The sequence below is a fragment of the Salvelinus fontinalis genome, chromosome 7 (assembly GCF_029448725.1).
Source record: "Salvelinus fontinalis isolate EN_2023a chromosome 7, ASM2944872v1, whole genome shotgun sequence".
Taxonomy (NCBI): Eukaryota; Metazoa; Chordata; class Actinopteri; order Salmoniformes; family Salmonidae; genus Salvelinus; species Salvelinus fontinalis.
Genome location: NC_074671.1, coordinates 53,516,353 through 53,541,152, shown reverse-complemented (window position 1 = coordinate 53,541,152; position 24,800 = coordinate 53,516,353). Strand labels below are relative to the sequence as shown.

At 43.7% G+C, this 24,800-nt stretch overlaps 1 protein-coding gene across 1 annotated transcript; it reads left to right on the top strand.

The window, feature by feature from the left end:
- Positions 1–1,239: 1,239 nt before the first annotated feature.
- LOC129859681 (heparan-sulfate 6-O-sulfotransferase 3-B-like) lies at positions 1,240–23,966 on the top strand. Its single transcript, XM_055929744.1, has 2 exons — positions 1,240–2,389; positions 21,992–23,966. The coding sequence occupies exons 1-2, from the start codon at positions 1,821–1,823 to the stop codon at positions 22,761–22,763; spliced, it is 1,341 nt and encodes a 446-aa protein (XP_055785719.1). The 5' UTR covers positions 1,240–1,820; the 3' UTR covers positions 22,764–23,966.
- The last annotated feature ends 834 nt before the right edge of the window (positions 23,967–24,800 follow it).

Sequence of the window (24,800 nt, the reverse complement as noted above, 5' to 3'; positions counted from 1 at the left end):
AAATGATTACACACACGCACTTGCGCTCGCACGCACACGCACACACACAAGGCTCCCGGCCCAGACGGCATCCCTAGCTGCGTCCTCAGAGCATGTGCAAACCAGCTGGCTGGAGTGTTTACGGACATATTCAATCTCTCCCTATCCCAGGCTGCTGTCCCCACTTGCTTCAAGATGAACTTAACTAAATGAATATTGCCCCGTAGGACTCCCTTCTGTCATCATGAAGTGCTTTGAGAAGCTAGTTAAGGATCATATCACCTCTACCTTGCCTGGCACCCTAGACCCACTTTAGCAGGGAGAACAGCCACGGCCTGTTCTCCCCGCTACCATCCAGAAGGCGAGGTCAGTACAGGTGCATCAAAGCTGGGACCGAGAGACTTAAAAACAGTTTCTATCTCAAGGCCATCAGACTGTTAAATAGCCATCACTAGCCGGCTACCAACCGGTTACTCAACCCTGCACCTTAGAGGCTGCTGCCCTATGTACATAGACATGGAATCACTGGTCACTTTAATAATGTTCACATACTGCTTTACGCATTTCATATGTATATATTGTATTCAATTCTACTGTATTTTAGTCAATGTCACTCCGACATTGCTCATCCTAATATTTATATATTTCTTAACTCCATTTTTTTACTTTAGATTTGTGTATATTGTTGTGAATTGTTAGATACTACTGCACGGTTGGAGCTAGGAATACAAGCATTTCGCTACACCAGCAATAACATCTGCTAAATATGTGTATGTGACCAATAACATTTGATTTGATTTGACACACACGCACACTAACGTAGTGGTTGCAAAGGTGCTTTGCTTTCCTGTAATCTAGGTACTGTCTGTCGCTATTGAACCTGTCCAAGGTTCTGAAACGCTATAGTCTAGTATAGACCGTTCAGCTCAGCACAGGGGCTCACTTTAAATCCAAGAAGACATACGACATTTGTTTGAAAGTCATGTAGTTACTATTGGGAATTTGATAAACCAGAAGTTTGACATCAGAAACTCCTTTGCAAGCTGACGGGAAAGGAATTTGATGTCCATTCATGGGGCTGGCCGGTGTAGGCTATAGGCATAATCATGTATCCCCGTTTCGATTGGCTTAAAAAGTAATGTTTTAGTGCGAACATTGTTATGGTGGCCAATGGGTATTTCACGTAGGCTATGTTCATGGATTGGTTGATTTTACAGCAAGTGATAATAAATGATTGGTTGATATGTAGATGGTTCTCTATCCTCCGCTTTCAATGTATTGCCCTGCGTACAGATGAACAATTGTTGTTGAGATGTTGACTTGAAGAGCCGGCCTTAAGGGACACAAAATTATTATTTAAAAACATTGTCGTGGTGACGCAAAGGTTTAAAATGAACAGTGAACCGGGTAGGCTATAGAGAGATGCATGGGTAGTGCGTGTGCGCCTGGTGGTTAAGCTACTAATAACAGCGTGATGCATTTATGCGAGCTTGCACTCGCCGCCTCCGGACAGTGCCGTTGTAGAAGAAGATGCTGAATCAGCTACGCGCTCGTGAGATAGACTACCCTGGATAGGCTATGTCTCCTTTTCAAATTTCACAAATGTCTCCCTTGCTTCTGACAATAGAAGACGATACATTGGCACAGCGTTGGGAATAGTTTATTTTCACATTTTGCTGCTGGAAATAAATCGGCTGCCTGTCTAGAGAGACGTGCATCGCCCCAAAGGAGACATCAAGTTTGACAACTGTAACCATCTAGGCTACGATGAAGCAGGGTGCACGATGAGTTAGAGCATTTGGTTTGTCTGGAGACTTTATGTTACCGCTTATATCAATGGCATGACTATTTCACCACGCACAATGGAGGATAAATCCAACAAACTCATTTGGATTCCGATACTGGCCGTGGTCTTCTTGATGATAGGCTATCAGTACATTTGTCCAGCCGGCAGTAACTCTTGTCGCTTCCTAACTGGGGACAAGTTGAGTGGAATGTTCCGCCAATATCACTCGGGGGACGACATTTACGCGTACCAAGAAGGGCTGGAGTCGGAGGGTTCCTCAAAAATTCTGTCCAAATTCAATTTTACTGACCGAGACCTTGAGCGACACGTGGATTTCAACATCAAAGGAGATGACGTTATAGTGTTCCTCCACATCCAGAAGACCGGTGGGACTACTTTCGGACGGCACCTTGTCCGAAACATTCACCTCGAACAGCCGTGTGATTGTATGCCCGGACAGAAGAAGTGTACCTGTCACCGCCCGGGCAAAGCGGAGTCCTGGCTTTTCTCCAGGTTCTCTACTGGCTGGAGTTGTGGTCTACATGCGGACTGGACCGAGCTCACTAACTGCGTGCCTGTAGTGATGAACAAGAAAGACAAGAAGGATGCTCAGAGGAACGGACGGTATGGGGTCTCAATTTGATTCTTGTTCCTGTAACTCATCAGTAGAGCCTAAACTGTTTGTGGCCAGGAGAAACAGTGTGAGATGCAAGTGTACATTGACAGAATTAAATTCAATGATCAGATAGGTTTGAACGAATAATGTAGCCTATACTACATTTCTATAACAGGAACAATAGCATGCAACACGGGTGGCAACCTGGCCCTCAGGGGCTGCAGTGGGCAGGCTTTTGTTCCAACCCAGCATGGACAGTGATTAAAATCGTTATGGTTTTGTATTACAAGCCTATGATTAGCCTCTCTTCTGAATAGAGAGTGCTACAAGCTTGATTAAACGCATAGAAGACAAGGAGCTTGACTTAAGATATGAACAATTTCCCCCCTTGCACTCGTGTTCCTGTTGAAAATGAATTTGCACTTTTCTGAAGGCTTTAACAGGCAGTAGTTATCCTCACAGAAGGCTACTGTAAATGATTATAAACAGCCTCTATGTCAGGGTTATTCCATTTTGGGGTAGAAGGGCTGAAACACTTCTAGTTAAAAAAGAAACAAGGTTTTTTACTTTTGGGTTCTGCTTGACATTACAATCATTTAATCTTCTTGTCTTTTTGTTGGTGCATTTGTCCTCTTGATGGTCCTGATCCCATACTTCTGACTGTAGCTTTAGGATGTACTGTAACTATAGGGATAATACAAGTAGAGTACTGTAGATTATCCCCATGGTTTCTATTGGTATCAAGAGTTCAAAGATAATCAACGATTATGAGGGTGTTATAAAATACCATAAAGACTGAGATAGTAAAACCTGAAACAGGAAATCTGGTACAATGCACGTAAGTCTTACAGAAATATGATTTGCTCGTATAAGAAGAATAAGCATGGAAATGAAACGGATCAAACGATCAGACCAAAATCATGGCACTGGTTTGTTAAAGTTCCAATGCAGTCATTTTAATCTCAATATCAAATCATTTCTGGGTAGCAATTAATTATCTTAATTTGAGAGAAAAAATCTCAAATAAAATGGTAAAAGAGTAACAAAAATAGCTTGTTAACAAAGAGCAATTCTCAACAAAGATATTTTCTAAGACTGTCTGGGAGTTGTCTGAGTGGGGAGGGGATAACTGAAAACAAGCTGTTATTGGCAGAGAGGTTTGGAACTCTCTTTCTTATTGGTCTATTAACCTATTTGCCTCCTGGTGATGTCACCAGGCAACCCAAAATTCCATCCCACCAAAACAGGCTGAAATTTCAGGCAGCCTTATCAAACTGCTCTTACAGTAAAGGGCATTATCACCATTCTTACAATTTTACAGTATTATTCCAACCTCATATTGTGGAAATATATATAAAACACACGAAAAGCATGTTTTTGACTGCACTGGGACTTTAACATGGGAAATTGAGAGGTTGTCACTCTCAGAGTCTCCATGCCTATAGGCTAGCATGGAGCATCTATGGGGACATGATGTTCTTTAGTGGAGACAGAGCTGCCATCTGTCTATTGTTGCCCTCGGGTCATCTCACAGACACCCCATCATCTGGTCTCCCCTGGTCGAGGCTGTGTCAGGGCTGGTGCCAGGGCTCTGACAGCGTTGGCATTTCCAGGCAGTCCCCATGCAGCTCCAGAGCATGGGACGCTTCAGTCAGGCTAACGCATGAAAGGCCACATCCGATCCTGTCACATCAGACTACTTTCATTGGAGCGCCCAGCGTGGGTGAATGTGGATGTATCTCCTATTCCTAACCAACATGATCAGGATTATGCTCTGCCCCAAATGCTAAAATCCATCCATCCATCCATCCATCCATCCACCCACCCACCCACCCACCCACCCACCCAAACACCCACCGACCCACCCACCCACCCACCCACCCACCCACCCATCCCTCCCTCCGTCCCTCCCTCCCTCCCTCCCTTCTTGACTTCCGTCCTACTTTACACATAATTTACCTTCACTTGACCAACCCCATCAGTGATTCATGTGAGATTACTGCCAATTACTAATAAGAGCACTGTACCACAGAGTCCAGCATGGCGCACAGCAGAAACACTGCTCCAGCCTTAGAATCTGCTTCATTTGCCAGGTCTGCTCTTGCACAGTCAGCTGCGAGAGAGAGAGAGAGAGAGAGAGAGAGAGAGAGAGAGAGAGAGAGAGAGAGAGAGAGAGAGAGAGAGAGAGAGAGAGAGAGAGAGAGAGAGAGAGAGAGAGAGAGAGAGAGAGAGAGAGAGAGAGAGAGAGAGAGAGAGAGAGAGAGAGAGGAGAGAGAGAGAGAGAGAGAGAGAGAGAGAGAGAGAGAGAGAGAGAGAGAGAGAGAGAGAGAGAGGAGAGAGAGAGAGAGAGAGAGAGAGAGAGAGAGAGAGAGAGAGAGAGAGAGAGATTTCACGGGCTTTTACTCAGAGCCCGTGAACATTGGCTAATGTGTTTCTTCCATAAAGAGACACCACTACTAGAATAGAGAAAAATATATTATTAACGTTTTGCTTTGTTTTATAGGAGGAGAGATAAACCATCCTTCCCAGGGCCCACAGCAGCCTAGTAGTCTAATAATATGGGTTTTGTGCACAAAATCCAGTACACTGATGATTCAGCGTTGTCTTCCTCCTCCATGTTTCACTGGCACTGGGACCCAAAGCAGCCCATGAGAAAAAACCCATCTGGTGGCAAATTTCTGACATTAATCTTGTCCTGCACTTAAGTCAATTTCTCATCCGTTAAATCCCTCAGCTCAAGATTCCCATCTGAAGAGAAGGCTGTTTTATGTAAGCTCCTCTCCCAGTTAGTTCAGAGGGTAGACTGAAATTCAAACTGTATTTACAGTGAATTTCAATGGACTCTGTGACAACCCATTTCACAAACACATATAACAAGGAAGTCACATCAGATAGGACGAAAATGAATAAGTCAATAAAACGGATAATATATGATCAGAAGGTGATTATCAGTGGAGGTGGAGCCCCAGGTGTATTCATGTACAGCAGATGTCTCACACTTCGAGGTGTGTGTGTGTTCCAGACACTCGGTGTAGATCAGCAACACACACACACACACACACACACACACACACACACACACAAAACCTCTGAACATGTTCTTCACAGCATCCCGGTTCTGACACTCATTTACCCGTTTTTTCGTCACATAAGGCAAGAGAGAGAGAGGTATGATTTCCGACATTAATTAGCCAAGTTGGTATAAGGTAACTCTGTCATTAGTGTGTTCTCTCTGTGTAGTTACTATAGACCTGGAATTAACTAGACCAGTGCTTCCCAAACTCGGTTCTGGGGCCTCCCAGGGGTGTAAGTTTGGGGGTTTTCTCTAGCACGACACAGCTGATTCAAATAATCAAAGCATGATGATGAGTTGGTTATTTGAATCAGCTGTGTAGTGCTCGGGAAAAAACCCAAACTTACACCCCTGGGAGGCCCCAGGACCGAGTTTGGGAAGCCCTGGTCTAGATCAAAGGTCCATTCAGTTATTATTTTCCATAGAAGTTGGTCAATTGATCATATGCCTTAATAAAGTCTTGTGTCAGCAACACTTTCTGCCAGCAATTGACTGGGAAGTCTTTCAAAAAACCAATGTGTCGTTGGTTAGGATCATATTCCAAAAATGTATCAGTCCCTAATCAGAACATGCAAAAACGTAATATATTCCATTGTAATGTAATATCATGCATTCTGCAGAGGTATTCAGAGGATAGTAGTAATCTCCACACTCCTTTACGGGAGATTAGAGATTACATCCTTTTATCATCTGGAGGCAGATTAAGGAGCAGATCCCAATGTATACACAAACTTGTTGTTCTTCATGTGTATGTACAGCACGTCACTAAAGCCCCGAATACAAGCCTGCTGTTCTTCATGTGTATGTACAGCACGCCACTAAAGCCCCGAATACAAGCCTGTTGTTCTTCATGTGAATGTACAGCACGCCACTAAAGCCCCGAATACAAGCCTGATGTTCTTCATGTGTATGTACAGCACGTCACTAAAGTCCAGAATACAAGCCTGTTGTTTTTCATGTGTATGTACAGCACGTCACTAAAGCCCCGAATACAAGCCTGTTGTTCTTCATGTGTATGTACAGCACGTCACTAAAGCCCCGAATACAAGCCTGTTGTTTTTCATGTGTATGTACAGCAGGTCACTAAAGCCCTGAATACAAGCCTGTTGTTTTTCATGTGTATGTACAGCACGCCACTAAAGCCCCGAATACAAGCCTGTTGTTCTTCATGTGTATGTACAGCAGGTCACTAAAGCCCTGAATACAAGCCTGTTGTTTTTCATGTGTATGTACAGCACGCCACTAAAGCCCCGAATACAAGCCTGTTGTTTTTCATGTGTATGTACAGCAGGTCACTAAAGCCCCGAATACAAGCCTGTTGTTTTTCATGTGTATGTACAGCAGGTCACTAAAGCCCTGAATACAAGCCTGTTGTTTTTCATGTGTATGTACAGCAGGTCACTAAAGCCCTGAATACAAGCCTGTTGTTTTTCATGTGTATGTACAGCAGGTCACTAAAGCCCTGAATACAAGCCTGTTGTTTTTCATGTGTATGTACAGCAGGTCACTAAAGCCCTGAATACAAGCCTGTTGTTTTTCATGTGTATGTACAGCACGCCACTAAAGCCCCGAATACAAGCCTGTTGTTCTTCATGTGTATGTACAGCACGTCACTAAAGCCCCGAATACAAGCCTGTTGTTCTTCATGTGTATGTACAGCACGTCACTAAAGCCCCGAATACAAGCCTGTTGTTTTTCATGTGTATGTACAGCAGGTCACTAAAGCCCTGAATACAAGCCTGTTGTTTTTCATGTGTATGTACAGCAGGTCACTAAAGCCCTGAATACAAGCCTGTTGTTTTTCATGTGTATGTACAGCACGCCACTAAAGCCCCGAATACAAGCCTGTTGTTTTTCATGTGTATGTACAGCAGGTCACTAAAGCCCTGAATACAAGCCTGTTGTTCTTGATGTGTATGTATAGCACGTCACTAAAGCCCCGAATACAAGCCTGTTTCTACTAGCTCCTTTCCCCTCTCTTTTTCTGTCTTATCATGAAGTGTTTTGAGTACACAGGTTTCACGACAGAGATTCTGTGTGTGTGGTATTACAGTAACAGCTGTGAGTGTGTGTGTGTGTGTGTGTGTGTGTGTGTGTGTGTGTGTGTGTGTGTGTGTGTGTGTGTGTGTGTGTGTGTGTGTGTGAGAGAGAGAGAGAGGTGAGTGCTGCGTGTAGCTCACCCAAGACAACCCAGAGGATTGGAAGTGACTTGTTTAGAAGAAAACAACTGCTACGATTAACATGTCAAGCTACTGTAAATACTAACACTCCAGGTTTGAGTATTAGAGTAGTAGCATGCCATTGGCTGTGTCAAAGAATTTCAAAATACTTTTGTCTGACTCTGAATTGCTCTAATATAAGGTCATTTGAAATAGAGACATAAGTTGACGGTTTTCATGTCTCCGTAGCAAGTTATTTTCTGAGAAGCAATCAGGACATGCTCATAAGTGACATGTGATTGCTTTATTACCTGTTTGGCTATCTGTGTCTGTAGGCCTATGCTGTGGTTCCATGTATTACTGTATGTAGTTCCATAAGCAGTACATGGTTTCTGAGAGAAAGGTGACATGCTAACTCCTACAATCCTGACAGGCTGCTGTGCTCCTGACTTGTATAGTTTATCTTTAGGAAATGTCCAAGTCTTTGCAACAAAAGCAGGTTTCTGTCAATTGAGAAATATGCGTTGCTTTGTGCTGGGGGGAAAGTGAAGGCTGAAATACATTGTGGTCCAAGTAACTCACTGGAGAGACCATTATTCTTTGGTGTCTCCCCGCCTACCCACTGTCTCTCTCCCTTGCCCTCTCACCCTCGCCCTCCTTCTCCCACTCCCCTCTCTCTCTCAATTCAATGGGCTTTATTGGCATGGGGAACATGTTTACATTGTCAAAGCAAGTAAAATGGATAAACAAAAGTTTATCTCTTTCTCTTTCTGTCACACACACACTACCCAAGATCTACCCGGTAAATCTCTCATTTTACTCCACTGTCTCCACACGAGTATCCCTGGGGCTTTCCTGTAGCTCCCGAAATAGCATCCCAGATCTGAGACCATCAGAGAGCCACAGTTAGCTCTCTCTCTCTCTCTCTCTCTCTCTCTCTCTCTCTCTCTCTCTCTCTCTTTCCCTCTCTTTCTTTCTCTCTCTCTCTCTTCCCCTCTCTCTCTCTCTCTCTCTCTCTCTCTCTCTCTCTCTCTCTCTCTCTCTCGCTCTCTCTCTCTCTCTCTCTCTCTCTGTCTATTCAATCTGAAATGGATATCTGTGCTGTATCGAGTAACATACCTTCTCTGCCTTTTCTCTTGTGGGCTTGTAATGGACTGCACATTGTACTGTAGATGTGCAGTAAGTGTGTGGACATTTGTGTGTGTGCGTGCATGGGTGTGTGTGTGTGTGTGTTGGCACGTGGGTATAGAAAAGTATTCTATTATCACCTCATGTAACAACTGGCAGAGCATTCCAGTAGAGGAAGGGATCTGTTCAGTCACGTTCACTAATTGCTCAATTAATATGCAAAACTCGATTTAATCCAACAGCATCAGCCAAACGAGTGGTGTTAAGTTATCACAGCGTCTCTAAAGGAAACAAGGATTTCACACACAGCTGTTCACACTTGGCTAGCACGTAGCATCTTTCCCTGCTTTAAATGAGTGTTGCATCAGCATTCACTCTTCATCTGTGGAGAGAGACTATACACGCCGTCGAACAGAAGAGAGTGAAGAAGTGATCTGATTGGTCCCTAATACAGCTGAAGTCGGAAGTTCACATACACCTAGGTTGCAGTCATTAAAAATTGTTTTTCAACCACTCCACAAAATTTATTGTTAACAAACTATAGTTTTGTCAAGTCGGTTAGGACGTAATTTTTCCAACAATTGTTTACAGACAGATTATTTCACTTATAATTAACTGTATCACAATTCCAGTGGGTCAGAAATGTACATACACTCAGTCGACTGTGCCTTTAAACAGCTTTGAAAATTCCCCAAAATTATGTCATGGCTATAGAAGCTTCTGATAGGCAAATTGACATAATTTGAGTCAATTGGAGGTGTACCTGTGGATGTATTTCAAGGCCTACCTTCAAACTCAGAGCCTCTTTGCTTGACATCATGGGAAAATCAAAAGAAATCATCCAAGACCTCAGAAAAACAATTGTACTCCTCCACAAATGGGTCTTCCAAATGGACAATGACCCCAAGCATACTTCCAAAGTTGTGGCAAAATAGCTTAAGGACAACAAAGTCAAGGTATTGGAGTGGCCATCACAAAGCCCTGACCTCAATCCTATAGAAAATTTGTGGGCAGACCTGAAAAAGCATTTGCGAGCAAGGAGGCCTACAAACCTGACTCAGTTACACCAGCTCTGTCAGGAGGAATGGGCCAAAATTCACCCAACTTATTGTGGGAAGCTTGTGGAAGGCTCCCCAAAACATTTTACCCAAGTTAAACAATTTAAAGGCAATGCTACCAAATACTAATTGAGTGTATGTAATCTTCTGACCCACTGGGAATCATTCTCTCAACTATTATTCTGACATTTCACATTCTTAAAATAAAGTGGTGATCCTAACTGACCTAAGACAGGGAATTTTTTCCTAGGGTTAAATGTCAGGAATTGTGAAAAAGTGAGTTTAAATGTATTTGGCTAAGGTGTATGTAAACTTCCGACTTCAACTGTACATGGTGACAGTCATTTACATTCAGGAAGAGAAACATTGGTTCTGTCCCAAATGGAACGCTATTCCCTATATAGTGCACTAATTTTGACCAGGGCCCATAGTGCTCTGGTTAAAACTAGTGACCTTTAGGGAATAGGATAACATTTGGGACTCACCCACTGAGAGAGATACACTACCAGTCCCATTCTGCCTTGTGTGAGCTCTGACGTTACTTGATGCTCTGTATCAAACATTCTCAGTGGGGACTTAGTGAGCTCAGTTGTCATAATTGGGGCTAGTTATATTTTTTTACCTGACCATGATGATCTCTGGGCTCTAGTCATTACACGTGAATTACCCCAACAACATCTTCCAATCCTGGAACTGGCTTGAGCATCAATCAGTCATTTAACAAAATCAATCTCACACCAGAGTGAATGAATCTGTTCCCCCCCAAACTTGGCTGTACGGGCCGGGGACAGTGCTGAGAGTGTGAATGGACAAGAGGTCAGTCTGACCGATAGAACTGGAAGGAGTTTCATTCTATTTCTAGGATCTGACCTTACTCTACAGACAGCTCAGGCAGGTCTATCAACTCCTGTGGAGTTGTCCTCCCTGCAGTCTCTAAGAAGGGGCTTTGTATATATAGTATCTATGCTCTTTTATCCATCACTTATCATATCATTCTCTGCCTCTTTTTTGTCACTTCTCCCTCTCACCCTCTGTTTGTATTTTTCTTAGACCCTGTGGTGCAGCGAGGGTTTATAATGTAGAGGTCCAGCTCTTTGTTGTGTCGTTGTGTCTGTGTGTCTCCCTGTCCCGCTCTGCCTCTTCTTCTGTAACTTTCTCTCTCTCTCTCCCCCACTCTCTCTCTCTCTCTCTCTCTCTCTCTCTCTCTTTCAGTGAGGGTTCATTAAGTAGATCTCTATACCAGACTGGAGAGGATATCTCCCACAGTCTGGCTGCTGGCAGTAGTCACACAGCTCCACATGGCTCTGGCTCAATGGACACACTGATGATCCAACTCCCATCTGATCGTTTCCCACACTAATATAACTCCCATACTGACATTCTACTATTCTGAAAGAAATGTTTAGGCGATGTGATTTTATGTGTTATCTTCAGTTCCCTGTTTTGACAATCTTTCAGGCCCCTACAGTAAGTATTGAATGAATCTGCCACTAAGTATAGTAACACTGCCAGTGGTTGGTTGGTTAATGGTTCATGGTAAATGGTTAATTGCCGGTTAGTGATCAGTTAGTTAGTGGTTAGCTCTGATATCTCGTCATTCTCTATCTTTCTAGTTCTTGTCTCACTGTTGGCCTGCTGCCTCTACCAATCCCAACGTGCTGGATACAAACATGACACTGCACGGTTCAAGGACACAACCTCCATTCCCAGCAGCAAATTCCACCTCTTGCAGGGGGGGCGGGGAGCAGGAGGTCACAAACACACCCTCTGGGTCTCCTGCAGGGAAGCTAATTCACACAACAGAAAGGGGTGTCGGAGAGTGTTTGAGGGTGTTAAGTTTGGGAATAGGACAACCGATTGGGTTATTGTGAAGATGAAAGTGTATGATAGAAAATGGTACGCCTCGTGTAGCCTATGTGGGTGAATGTGGCTTCAGTGTGGTGTTAGTTACACCTTTGAATTGGATTTGCACTGGTTGTATGGTACAATCCCAGAGAACCATCAACACCCTTGCTTCAGTGTGAAGCAGAAACCTCCACCTCTTTCAAACCGCTTATCTACCAGTATCACGCAATATGGCTGAAGTAAGAGTAGGGTAGGAACGCTAGTACACAAGTACCAGGTCAGGCAACCGTGATTTATGAAAATGCCTGATGAACTTATTCACCTCGTTGGATTGGAATCACAGACAGTAGTCTCAGTTTGGCCAAACTTCCTATGGGGGGGACTTAGTGCACAGACTTAATACAGTCAACACAGCAGTAGAGTAAGAGATGGTGCTGCAGTGGATAGCAGCCATTTTACAGGCTCCTGACCAATTCTTATTTCTGTTGTGCATAACGTGTTCGCCATAATTTCCTATGAACGAAAACAGCTTCTGGACAGAACAGCGACCACTAACCTCGATTTGGATGACAATTTATACTACAACGATTCGACAGCTCTGGACTTGCTGCTTACTCCAGACCAAGCGCTAATCCCCGGGACTAGAAAGAGGAAGCGACAGCGCAAGACAGGCAGACGAGCCGCCACCCTGACGAGATTATGCCTCTACCCTTTGTTCTTTTGGCGAACGTACAGTCACTAGAGAACAAACTGAAGAACTTTAATATTCAATGTTTCTCGGAGTCGTGGCTGAACAAGGACATGGATAATATACAGTGCATTCGGAAGGATTCCGACCCCTTGACTTTTTCCACAATCATCTCAGCAGCACTCCACCAATCAGGCCTTTATGGTAGAGTGGCCAAGCGGAAGCCACTCCTCAGTAAAAGGCACTTGACAGCGCGCTTGGAGTTTGCCAAAAGGCACCTAAAGGACTCTCAGACCATGATAAACAAGATTCCCTGGTCTGATGAAACCCAAGATTGAACTCTTTGGCCTGAGTGCCAAGTGTCACATATGGAGGAAATCTGGCACCATCCCTACGGTGAAGCATGGTGGTGGCAGCATCATGCTGTGGGGATGATCTTTCAGAGGCAGGGACTGGGAGACTAGCAAGGATCGAGGGAAAGATGAACGGAGCAAAGTGCCGAGAGATCCTTGATGAAAACCTGCACCAGAGCGCTCAGGACCTCAGACTGGGGAGAAGCTTTACCTTCCAACAGAACAATGACCCTAAGCACACAGCCAAGACAACACAGGAGTTGCTTTGGGACAAGTCTCTGAATGTCCTTGAGTGGCCCAGCCAGAGCCTGGACTTGAACCCGATCGAACATCTCTGGAGAGACCTGACAATAGCTGTGCAGCGATGCTCCCCATCCAACCTGACAGAGCTTGAGAGGACCTGCAGACAAGAATGGGAGAAACTCCCCGAATACAGGTGAGCCAAGCCTGTAGCATCATACCCAATAAGACTCGAGGCTGTAATTGTTGCCAAAGGTGCTTCAACAAAGTACTGAGTAAAGGGTCCGCACCGATCTGATTCAGAGGGGTTAAATGCGGAAGACACATTTCAGTTGAATACATTCAGTTGTACAACTGACTAGGTATCCCCCTTTACATTTCAGTTTTTTTTATCTTTAATGCAGGCTATACTATTTACCAAGAGAGTTTACATCAAAATGTTTCATGGCTATCTATTTTCCACTACAAACCGATGCTGGCACTAAGACTGCACTCAACGAGCTGTATAGGGCAATAAGCAAACAAGAAAATGTACATACAGAGGCGGTGCTTCTATTGGCTGATGATTTTAAAGCAGGGAAACGGAAATTAGTTTACCTTAATTTTTACCAGGATATCACCTGTACAACTAAATGCAACACAAATCTACATCACCTTTACTCCACACATAGAAACTCATACAAGGCTCTTGCCCTTCCTTTGGGCAAGTCTCTATCCTCCTGATTCCTGCTTACAAGAAAAAATTCAAACATGAAGTACCAGTGATGCCCTCAATATGGAAGTGGTCCGATGAAGCGGACGCTAAGCTACAGGACTGTTTCGCTAGCACAGACTGGAATATGTTCTGAATCCTACTATGCCGGCTCTGACGCTCGTCGGATGTGGCAGGTTTAACAAATTATCACGGATTAAAAAGGTAAACCAAGCCGCGAGCTGCCCAGTGACGCGAGCATACCAGATGAGCTAAATGCCTTCTTTGTTCACTTCGAGGCAAGCAACACTGAACTAGTGTTGTCACAATACCATCATTTTGACTTCAATACCAGATTTAGTATCACAGTACTCGATACCATCACGACACTTGATACCAAAACGATACCAAAACGATACCACGGCAAAAAATGTGGCATATTAGCCACCTGATCCAGAGAGATAAACTCAGCTACCGCTCTGTTAAATGGTTGGGCATCTTTTGAGCGCTTTTTTTTTTTTACATCAACATATTTCAGAGACAGCCATATATACATGAATTAAACAATTATACAATCATACAATCAATTAGACATTTTTTTTGCTTCTCAATCTAACTGCATAATGGTAATAATTTATTTGAATGGTAAATCTCTGTTGATAAATGTTGTAAATCAACATGTAGCCTTATCCACAAAACAGGTGAATACATATTTAATAGGAGTGTGTTGAGTTATTGAGCTTCTTTTAGCAGATTTCATTGGGCTACAGATGACAAACAATCTGTTTCTCTTCCATTTGGGACTTATTTTATTGTACTGATCAACAACATTTGTATAGAAGTATCTTATTTTATAAAAATGTGCGCTGTCTCTTTAACCAGTAATAACTTCATTCATAATGCAGTTAGTTCGCTAATGAGAGACCGAATAAGTGAATTAATACAATTTTGGCAATCAGCATTATTTACTGATTACATTTTGCTGATCACAAACAAAGGACTAGGGTAGTGAATTGATGTCAGATTTATCTGTAAGCTAGCAAGGAAAGTTATTCAACAAAGCTGGATGCTACCAGTATTTCATTAAAGTGCTCTAGCCTGTATAGACATTGTTTTGTGAATAATAATTAACAGTTTCAACATTTCTACAGCGAATGTCGCATTATTCAAGTGTGTTAACTTCTGTGCAGCATGAGTGGGTATCGAACATAATGCCGCCCAGACTCCCAGTGCAGGTTAGCAATGAGTAAGTGGAACAGGCATGCTATAACAAGGGGTCGGCTGTGCTTATAGACAGTATTGATCCGTGGGACACATTTGACAGAAGTACCGAAAGTAACATAAATTCTAGCACCTAGTATCGAAAAAGTACAGACGTTTTGGTATACCGTGCAACACTACTCTGAACCATGGATGAGTGCACCAGATGTTCCAGACGACTGTGTGATCTTGCTCTCCATAGCCAATGTGAGCAAGTCCTTTAAACAGGTTAACATTCACAAGGCTGCGTACTCATAGCATGCGCTGACCAGCTAGCAAGTGTCTTCACTGCTATTTTCAACCTCTCTCTGACCCAGTCTGTAATACCTACATGTTTCAAGCAGACCACCATAGTCCATGTGCCCAAGAACGCCAAGATAACCTGTTTAAATGACTATCGCCCCGTAGCACTCATCTATAGCCATGAAATATTTTGAAAGGCTGGTCATGGCACACATCAACAGCATCATCCTCAAAAGGTTCTACAGCTGCACCATTGAGAGCATCTTAACTGGCTGAATCACCGCTTGGTATGGCAACTGCTTGGCATCCGACCGCAAGGCACTACAGAGGGATGTGCGTACGGCCCAGTACATCAATGGGGCCGAACTCCCTGCCATCCAGGACCTCTATACCAGGCGGTGTCAGAGGAAGGCCCTAAAATTTGTCAAGGACTCCAGCCACCCATAGACTGTTCTCTCTGCTACCACACGGCAAGCGGTACCGATGCACAAAGTGTGGAACCAACAGGACACCGAATAGCTTCTATCCCCAAGCCATAAGATCGCTAAATAGTTACCCAAATAGGTATTTTGCCACAACTTTGGAAGTATGCTTGGGGTCATTGTCCATTTGGAAGACCCATTTGTGGAGGAGTACAATTGTTTTTCTGAGGTCTTGGATGATTTCTTTTGATTTTCCCATGATGTCAAGCAAAGAGGCTCTGAGTTTGAAGGTAGGTTTTGAAATACATCCACAGGTACACCTCCAATTGACTAAAATTATGTCAATTAGCCTATCAGAAGCTTCTAAAGCCATTACATCCTTTTCTGGAGTTTTCCAAGCTGTTTAAAGGCACAGTCAACTTGGTGTACGTAATTTTCTGACCCACTGGAATTGTGATGCAGTGAATTATAAGTGAAATAATCTGTCTGTAAACAATTGTTGGAAAAATTACTTGTGTCATGCACAAAGTAGATGTCCTAACCGACTTGCCAAAACTATAGTTGGTTAACAAGACATTTCGTGGAGTGGTTAAAAAACACGTTTTATTGACTCTAACCTAAGTGTGTGTAAACTTCCGACTTCAACTGTACATATCTACCTCAATTACCCCTGTGCATCGTCTGGTTCCCCGTGTATATGGCCAGTTATCGTTACTCATTGTGCATTTATTCCTCTAGCTATTCTTTTTTTATTAAGAATCTCTCTCCATTGCTGGGTAAGTAAGCATTTTACTGTTAGTCTACACCTGTTGTTTATGAAGCATGTGACAAATACAATTGTACTTGATTTGAGCCATTTTCCAGTAAGTGACTCAATTCCACCTCATCAAGCCAGTGTGTGTCCTTAATGGTCATGAATGAGAATTGTCTTGGCTAATATTGATCCCATGTTCCTCATTTCCTCTACGGCGTGAGTTCCTTGAAAGCCTAAGCAAGCGAGGGGGAGGTGAGGGGAGGCAAGGGGGGAGACAGCAAGAGCGTCAAGTTCGCCCCACACACTCCGGGAAATCAATGAGAGGCAGTCTGCACTGCAGACGAAGGAGACTTGGAGATCAGGCCATAAGAGGGGCATAGAAATAGACATAGAAATAGAATTCTAGGTCTATGGGAATGCAAGGTGTTTCAACAACTATTTCTCCTGTTTTAAGTGTCCCATCCATTCATTTATGTTAGTCATTGAGTGTTTGTCTGATATAGCAGCATACTGTTTTCTTAGAGTTGTATTTTTGTAATCATATGAGTTTGTGTCCAAGTATCTTCCCGACTATCATGGGTCCGAGTACCCATAACACCCTCTGTTTCCCTCAGACATTTCTAAACCAGAGAAATATGTCAAAAAGGTCAGCAGACACTGCAGACACTGTATAGTTTGCTAAAGGCCAGTGGATACAAGTCCAGCCGTGTTAAATGCCATAAGCCAACTTCGCCCATTTCGTTTTTTTTATATTTGACCAATTATCTATATTCAACTATCCATCAGACAGACACTGGGAGTTCTGGCAGGGCAGTATTGATTGCTTGTCCAGAGTGCCCGGAGTGTTTCCATGCACTGTTGAAATGGTCAGTTATGAATGATTGAGAGACACTCATCTTATTAGGGTGGATAGAGGCCTCTCTCTCTGCCACTGGGTCAGATGCATCTGAAATGGCACCCTATTCCCTATACAATCCACTACTTTTGTCAAATAAGTGCACTACATGGAATAGGGTGTCATTTTAGACACAGCCTTTGCATTGACCATGCCAGAAGATGAGGGGTGTTCTTCTGAATGAAAATGATTATGTAGTAGTGAATTACATTGTTGCTCATTTACATATTTTCCCTAAATTGCGTGGTTTACTATTTTAATTCAATAAATATTAGTAAATTATATCGGCTTCTTACAGTGCATGTTCATATTCCTTGTTGCAACACAATTTGAATTGAAGTTCCACAGGGATTTTGTGAGAGCAACACAGAGAGGAGCTGGGCTAATTTTCCTGCACTTCTCTGACTGAGCTCTGTGGAAATAGTCGTTTGTCTCTCAACGAAGTCATCAGACAGGATCAGTCCTCCAGTCGCGCTAATAGAATCCGAGCTGTCTCGTTACATTATGGAAACCCAGTAGAAATCACAGATCTTCATGAGAGGAGTAGCAACCCGCTACAGCTGTTTAAACAGTGGGAGGCAGTTGTAGTGTAGACGGTCATCTAAGGTCAGGGTTAAAGTACCCGTTTGAGGACGGTAAGCTAGATCTGTCCATGTACCCGCAGCGTTGAACCTTTTACTGCAGTGGGCTGAATAAGGGTCACACAGAGTGTTTCTTGGTAGTCTTCAAACAAGAAGACACCTGTACCATGTCAGATATAGAGTTGAAATGTATTACATTTTGAGTTTGCATCCCAATATTACACTTCATATACATAATGGAATACTGAAAAATATAACAACCGTTTGACATAAACCCACCAGATTTTCTGTGTTAAAAAAAGAAGAATGTTTATTAATTAGGAAATTAGGAAAAATATGAATAACATTCCACCCATGAGGCCACTAGGTCATTTGACTGCAGGAAAGGTCTACACAGAAGAAATGGAGAAGATTCCCCATGTAATGAGAATGTTTAGTTGGCACGATGTCCCATTTTAGTTAGGACAAAATGATTGGGAACAAAGTGGCAGCCAGCTAAACTCTCTTTTTGTCACCGTATGCAGATGGGCCCTAAGCATTGTTTGACTGCCATTTATAAGGGATCATAATATATGTATATAAGCACACAGAGTATATGGGATTTTGCATTAAATAGTTTTGGAATTTCACATTTTCAGCTTGTTTTATTTAGATTTCATCCCCTTTTAAAGATGACTGGCGCTAACACGGTAAAGCAAGCCCTCAGGCTCTGGTCAGCTTCAAGTGACTGGAGTTCTTTCTGTGCTGTAGAAATGAAACAAGTGTACTGAACAAAAATATAAACGCAACACGCAGCAATTTCAACAATTTAACTGAGTGACAGTTCGCATAAGGAAATCAGTCAATTGAAATTAATTCGTTAGGCAACAGCTCTGGTGGACATTCCTGGTCAGCAGACCAATTGTACACTCCCGCAAAACTTGAGACATCTGTGGCAGTGTGTTGTGAGACAAAACTGCACATTTTAGAGTGACCTTTTATTGTCCCCAGCACAAGGTGCACCTGTGTAATGATCATGCTGTTTAATTAGCTTCTTGATATGCCACACCTGTCAGGTGGATGGATTATCTTGGCAAAAGCTCACTATGTAAACAAATTTGTGCACAAAATCTGAGAGAAATAAGCTTTTTGTGGGTATGGAAAATGTCTGAGATCTTTTATTTCAGCTCATGAAACATGGGACCAACACTTTACATGTTGCATTTATATTTTTGTTCAGTATATATGTAAAGGCATGGAGTGTAGCCAGTCTGTAAGTCAACATCCATCCTGTTACAGAATATGACATTCGCCACACACACACACACACACACACACACACACACACACACACACACACACACACACACACACACACACACACACACACACACACACACACACACACACACACACACACACACACACACACACACACACACACACACACACACACACACAGACGAGTAATCGGAGCACTTTGACATTCGCCCATTCATGTCAATAGGTCACTATGAAAGAATAGAATGATGGAGCTAGAATGTCTGGATTGTGTGCAGCAACAGGATTTGAACGGTTAGTCCATAATGTTGCTTGAACAGTGGTTAGGCTATTAGCTGGTCAAAATTTAGTAACATGAAAAGTGAAATACTCTTAATATAACTGTGCGTTAGTGCGAGTTTTCTGTGAATGTATGCATTTCCCGCAGTGCAGGAAAATTATCAGCAACAAAAGAGTGATCAAATAAAGATCCTACACATCTGTAGGTGATGGAGGTCTAAAATGCCCTCTTCCCAGAAACACTGTGTAGGCAGCAGCTCTGGGAGTGTGTGTCCATCTCTCTGTACAGCTCTGGGAGTGTGTCCATCTCTCTGTACAGCTCTGGGAGTGTGTGCATCTCTCTGTACAGCTCTGGGAGTGTGTCCATCTCTCTGTACAGCTGTGGGAGTGTGTCCATCTCTCTGTACAGCTGTGGGAGTGTGTGTCCATCTCTCTGTACAGCTGTGGGAGTGTGTGTCCATCTCTCTGTACAGCTCTGGGAGTGTGTGTCCATCTCTCTGTACAGCTGTGGGAGTGTGTTTCCATCTCTCTGTACAGCTCTGGGACTGTGTGTCCATCTCTCTGTACAGCTGTGTGTCCATCTCTCTGTACAGCTGTGTGTCCATCTCTCTGTACAGCTCTGGGAGTGTGTGTCCATCTCTCTGTACAGCTGTGGGAGTGTGTGTCCATCTCTCTGTACAGCTCTGGGAGTGTGTGTCCATCTCTCTGTACAGCTCTGGGAGTGTGTGTCCATCTCTCTGTACAGCTGTGTGTCCATCTCTCTGTACAGCTGTGGGAGTGTGTGTCCATCTCTCTGTACAGCTCTGGGAGTGTGTGTCCATCTCTCTGTACAGCTGTGGGAGTGTGTGTCCATCTCTCTGTACAGCTCTGGGAGTGTGTGTCCATCTCTCTGTACAGCTCTGGGAGTGTGTGTCCATCTCTCTGTACAGCTCTGGGACTGTGTGTCCATCTCTCTGTACAGCTCTGGGAGTGTGTGTCCATCTCTCTGTACAGCTGTGTGTCCATCTCTCTGTACAGCTCTGGGAGTGTGTGTCCATCTCTCTGTACAGCTGTGGGAGTGTGTCCATCTCTCTGTACAGCTCTGGGAGTGTATCTATTTCTCCCCACACTCTCAGTGCCAGTTTAATTCATTCACAGCCTGTGCTGTGGTCGAATATCCATTACGGCTTGGAGTGTGTGTGTGAGTGCGTGTGTGTGTGTGCGTGTGTGTGAGTCTGTGTGAGTGCGTGTGCGCGCACGCTCGCGCGTGTGTGTCATGAGAAAAAACTTTGTTAGGATCTATTTCTGCTGACACATTCAAATCTCGGTCGATGGTAGTCTGCCACCTGACAATAATCTCCTAATTACCTTTGAGGGTGGTGTGTGTGTCCCCTGCACCAAAAGGTCAACAGTCAGATGGTTCTTTAAACGACAGTCACAGAGCCATTATTACCACTTCAGTGGTGCAGACTGACATTTCACTTTCCTTAATTACCCCTAAGAGTTTTGGTAGAAATCAATATTTGTTCATCAGTATAGAGACAACATCTGACATACTCTGACTACTCAACGCCATTACTCACTGTTGAGAAAATCCTGTTCAAGCAACTCAGTTTCTGTTCAGGCAAAAATTTAGCAATTCAGTGTTGACTATGATATCTATCGTATAAAGTGTCTGTTCCTTCTCCATCCGAATGTACAAGTGAATGCTTTGTGAAGCTTCGTCTCCTCTGGCAGTCTCAACTCTTTTGCTACCCGCTCCTCATAAATCTCGAGCAGCTCGCCGTTAGGAATCTCTAAGTGAAAACAAGCAGCGCTCTACATGTGACACAGTCTGACTTCATACAAGATGTTTATTTTGCCGTGTAGCTGCAGCTTTCAAGGTTTTAGTCTTGATCTCAATTCTCAAACTCCCGTCGTACCTGTCGGGGGGGAGGGGGAGGGGGGGTACTATTTTTTTTCCAATGCCCAAAACGGTTCCCCTACTTTATTTGACTACGGGATAATGTAGAAAATACTGCAGTGCGGTGTGATCTGTGTTAGAAGAAGTGATTCTATTTACTACACTCTCATCTTTAGCCTATATTCCCTTTTTTTGATTTAGAAGAAATCCTCCAGGGATTGGATGTTCAATAAGTTAATCGTTTCCAGTAAAAGGACAGTAGGACAACATGCTACTTAGCGCAACATGCTACTTAAATGTAGCTATTTGTTATGCAGTGAAAGGAAGGTACCGAGGTACGCATATTCAGGAGCTAGGGAGGCCTAGCAATAGGATGAGAAATATATTTTACTCAGTATTAAAAATGAGATAGTCCACTGTGCTCTCAGCTCATTAGGATCACTGTTTAGAGAGAGCGTTATTAGAGTTTCCTGTCTTCTAATGCTGGCTATTTTTAAATGTGAGAAATATTATATTTTCTTCATTCTTTTCATCGCCCCATTTCCACCTTTTTCTCTTTCTCACATGTTCAAATAATTATAGCTCATTGCCACCCCCTAGCTCATCAGTGAGTGTTAGATAGAGGGAGGGAAAGTGAAAGACGTGTGCCAGTCTCACTCGCTCTAACTCTCCCACTTCTCCCACTTCCCAGTTCTGTCATTACAGATTGGAGAGCACGGAGGAAAGGAGACAAGGAAAGGAGACATGGAAAGGAAGGAAGTATTGAAACTAATGTCTCTTTCTGTCTTTGCTGCTGCAGGAACTTCTACTACATCACCATGCTGAGGGACCCTGTCTCCCGCTACCTGAGCGAGTGGAAGCACGTGCAGCGCGGCGCCACCTGGAAGACAGCCCTGCACATGTGTGACGGCCGCTCTCCCACCCAGGACGAACTGCCCGCCTGCTACAGTGGCGACGACTGGACCGGGGTCACGCTGACCAACTTCATGGACTGCCCTTCCAACCTGGCCAACAACCGGCAGGTCCGCATGCTGGCCGACCTCAGCCTGGTGGGCTGCTACAACGTCTCCACCTTCACCGCCGGCGCCGAACGGGAGCGCGGCCGCGTCCTACTAGCCAGTGCCAAGAACAACCTCCGCAACATGGCCTTCTACGGCCTGACCGAGTTCCAGCGCAAGACGCAGTACCTGTTTGAGCGGACGTTTGGCCTGCGCTTCATCCAGGCTTTCACGCAGATCAACAGCACGCGGGCGGCTAGTGTGGGGGTGGGGGAGGGGGCTCTGCGGCGGCGCATCGAGGGGCTCAACGCACTGGACGTGGAGCTGTACGAGTATGCCAAGGAGCTGTTCCTTTGGAGGTACCAGTACAGCCGCCAGACACAGCACCGGGAGCAGAGGCTGAGGAGGAGGCAGGAGAGGCAGGAGGAGAGGCAGTGGCTACACCAGCACAGGGCCCCCATCTCCAAAGCCAGGAGGGAGGAGGAGGAGAGGGAGATAGAGGGGGTAGAAGGGGAGGAGGTGGGAGGTGTAGCCACCACAGAGGACTACAGCAGCCAGGTGGTGAGATGGTGAGGCCGTAACACCCATACAAGGACTAGTACTTCCTGTCAGTTTCTCTCTCTCTCTCTCTCTCTCTCTCTCTCTCTGCCTTGGGCTGCCCAATGGTGTCTTAATCTTTCAGATAGATGTATTTATTATTACTATGTATTATGATGTTGTCAACTTTTGTTTCTCCTCTCATGCAGAGTTTATTGTGTGTGTTCATTTTCTAATGCTTGTCTGTTTTTCAAAGTAGGTGAACAACTCTAGGGTGTCAAATGGACATTCTACAAGATTTGATCAGAGTCTCCATGGGACTGTACGTAAACAAAATTAGCGCCTCAGGATTCTTGAAAAGTAATGTGGTTCGCTTAGGGTTGCAAAGGGAGGGTATATTACTGGAAACATTCGAAGTTTACCAGTAAACTACCAGGATTTTGGTAGCTTTCTTTTTGTATTTTATCAGATGGCATCTACTGGCCATTTTGGGTACTTCAGAATATCACAGGTGTCAGTAATTATCTATGGCCCTCTATGTGGCCTTATCACATGTAAAATGTATAAAATAATCAAGATGATTCTAAAATAAAAAATTAAATAAAAAACCTGTAAAATATTATCCTAATATAAACCATCAATCAATACCATCGGTGTTTAATATGCGGGTTTCAGCTTAAACACCTTTATATTTTTTCACACACTGTTGTAAATGTTTCGGCGAACATTGTGGTGGCAGTTGTGAAAAGAAGTCAATAGTTGGAAGAGTTGCAGAGTTAAATGAAAATAATGGCATTCTTAATTAGATGCTTTTTTTCATTAATTAGGCTATTTTCTCTTGAACCATATGATCTATCCACTAGAAACTCATGGACAATATGGACATAGATATAAAAAAAAGTATACATATATGAATATAAATATTTTTAAAGTTATTTGAGTAAATTACCAAAGTTACCAAAGATTACATTTTAATTACCAAAATTACTGAAGATTCCGTTAACTTAGCTTTACAACTTAGGACTTGCTCATGATTTCTAAAGTAAGATATGTTAGTAAATAACACAATAAATGATTCATTAACCACCCTCCCATACTTTGGTTATTTAGGACAGGACTTGTATTAGTTTACCTTGTAAGTTTGCTTTCCAACTATGAGTTAGTATGTACAGTATGATGGTATTCAAGACATTCACCTTTAGGAAAGTTGAGCATTAAATGTACGCAGCATACCACTGATCTCGAAGCTTTCCAAAAGCTGTCCTTTTTTCTGCTTCCGTTCACATTGTGTGTTATTCATGACAAAGAAAAGTCTTGATGACATCCACTTCTCTTTGCACGCTTGCTCTGTCAAATCCACGAACGCACACACACTCACACATACTCTCACACACACACACACACACACACACACACACACACACACACACACACACACACACACACACACACACACACACACACACACACACACACACACACACACACACACACACACACACACACACACACACACACTCACACACACACTCACTCACTGTGTGATGGAACTCTGTTTAAGATGTTAGAAATAAACACCGGGGGGCACAATAGGCTGGCTGTCTGAACCAATTAGAGCCCTCTTACATCATGGTGGTGTAGAGCAGCCATTAGCCATTAGTTGTGGTTACAGGCAGTTCAGGGTGAAATGAAGCGTTTAAAGTGCGATTGAGCTCGACTCCAACGCAGCACAATAAAGAGTAGGCTATCTGAATACCTTTCTCCTTCATCAGGGTACATAGTCACTCTGGGGATTTCTACATACTATAGAGGCTGGTGTGATGTGATGCAGAGAGAACAGAACCAGTGATGTATGGAGGAGGAGGAGGAGGAGGGAGGGGAGGAAGAGGAGGGAGGGAAGGAGGAGGAAGTCAGTGGGTTCTTACCCCAAAATAGCCTCTCTTCAGCCCAGCTGCAGTTCTCAGGCAATCTAATTGCTGTCGCAGTAGGAGAGAGAGAAGAGAGACTTATTGAGGTCAATAATTCTACAACCATCGTTACTTCTTATCAAGTCAACCCAGTAACAGTGAGAGA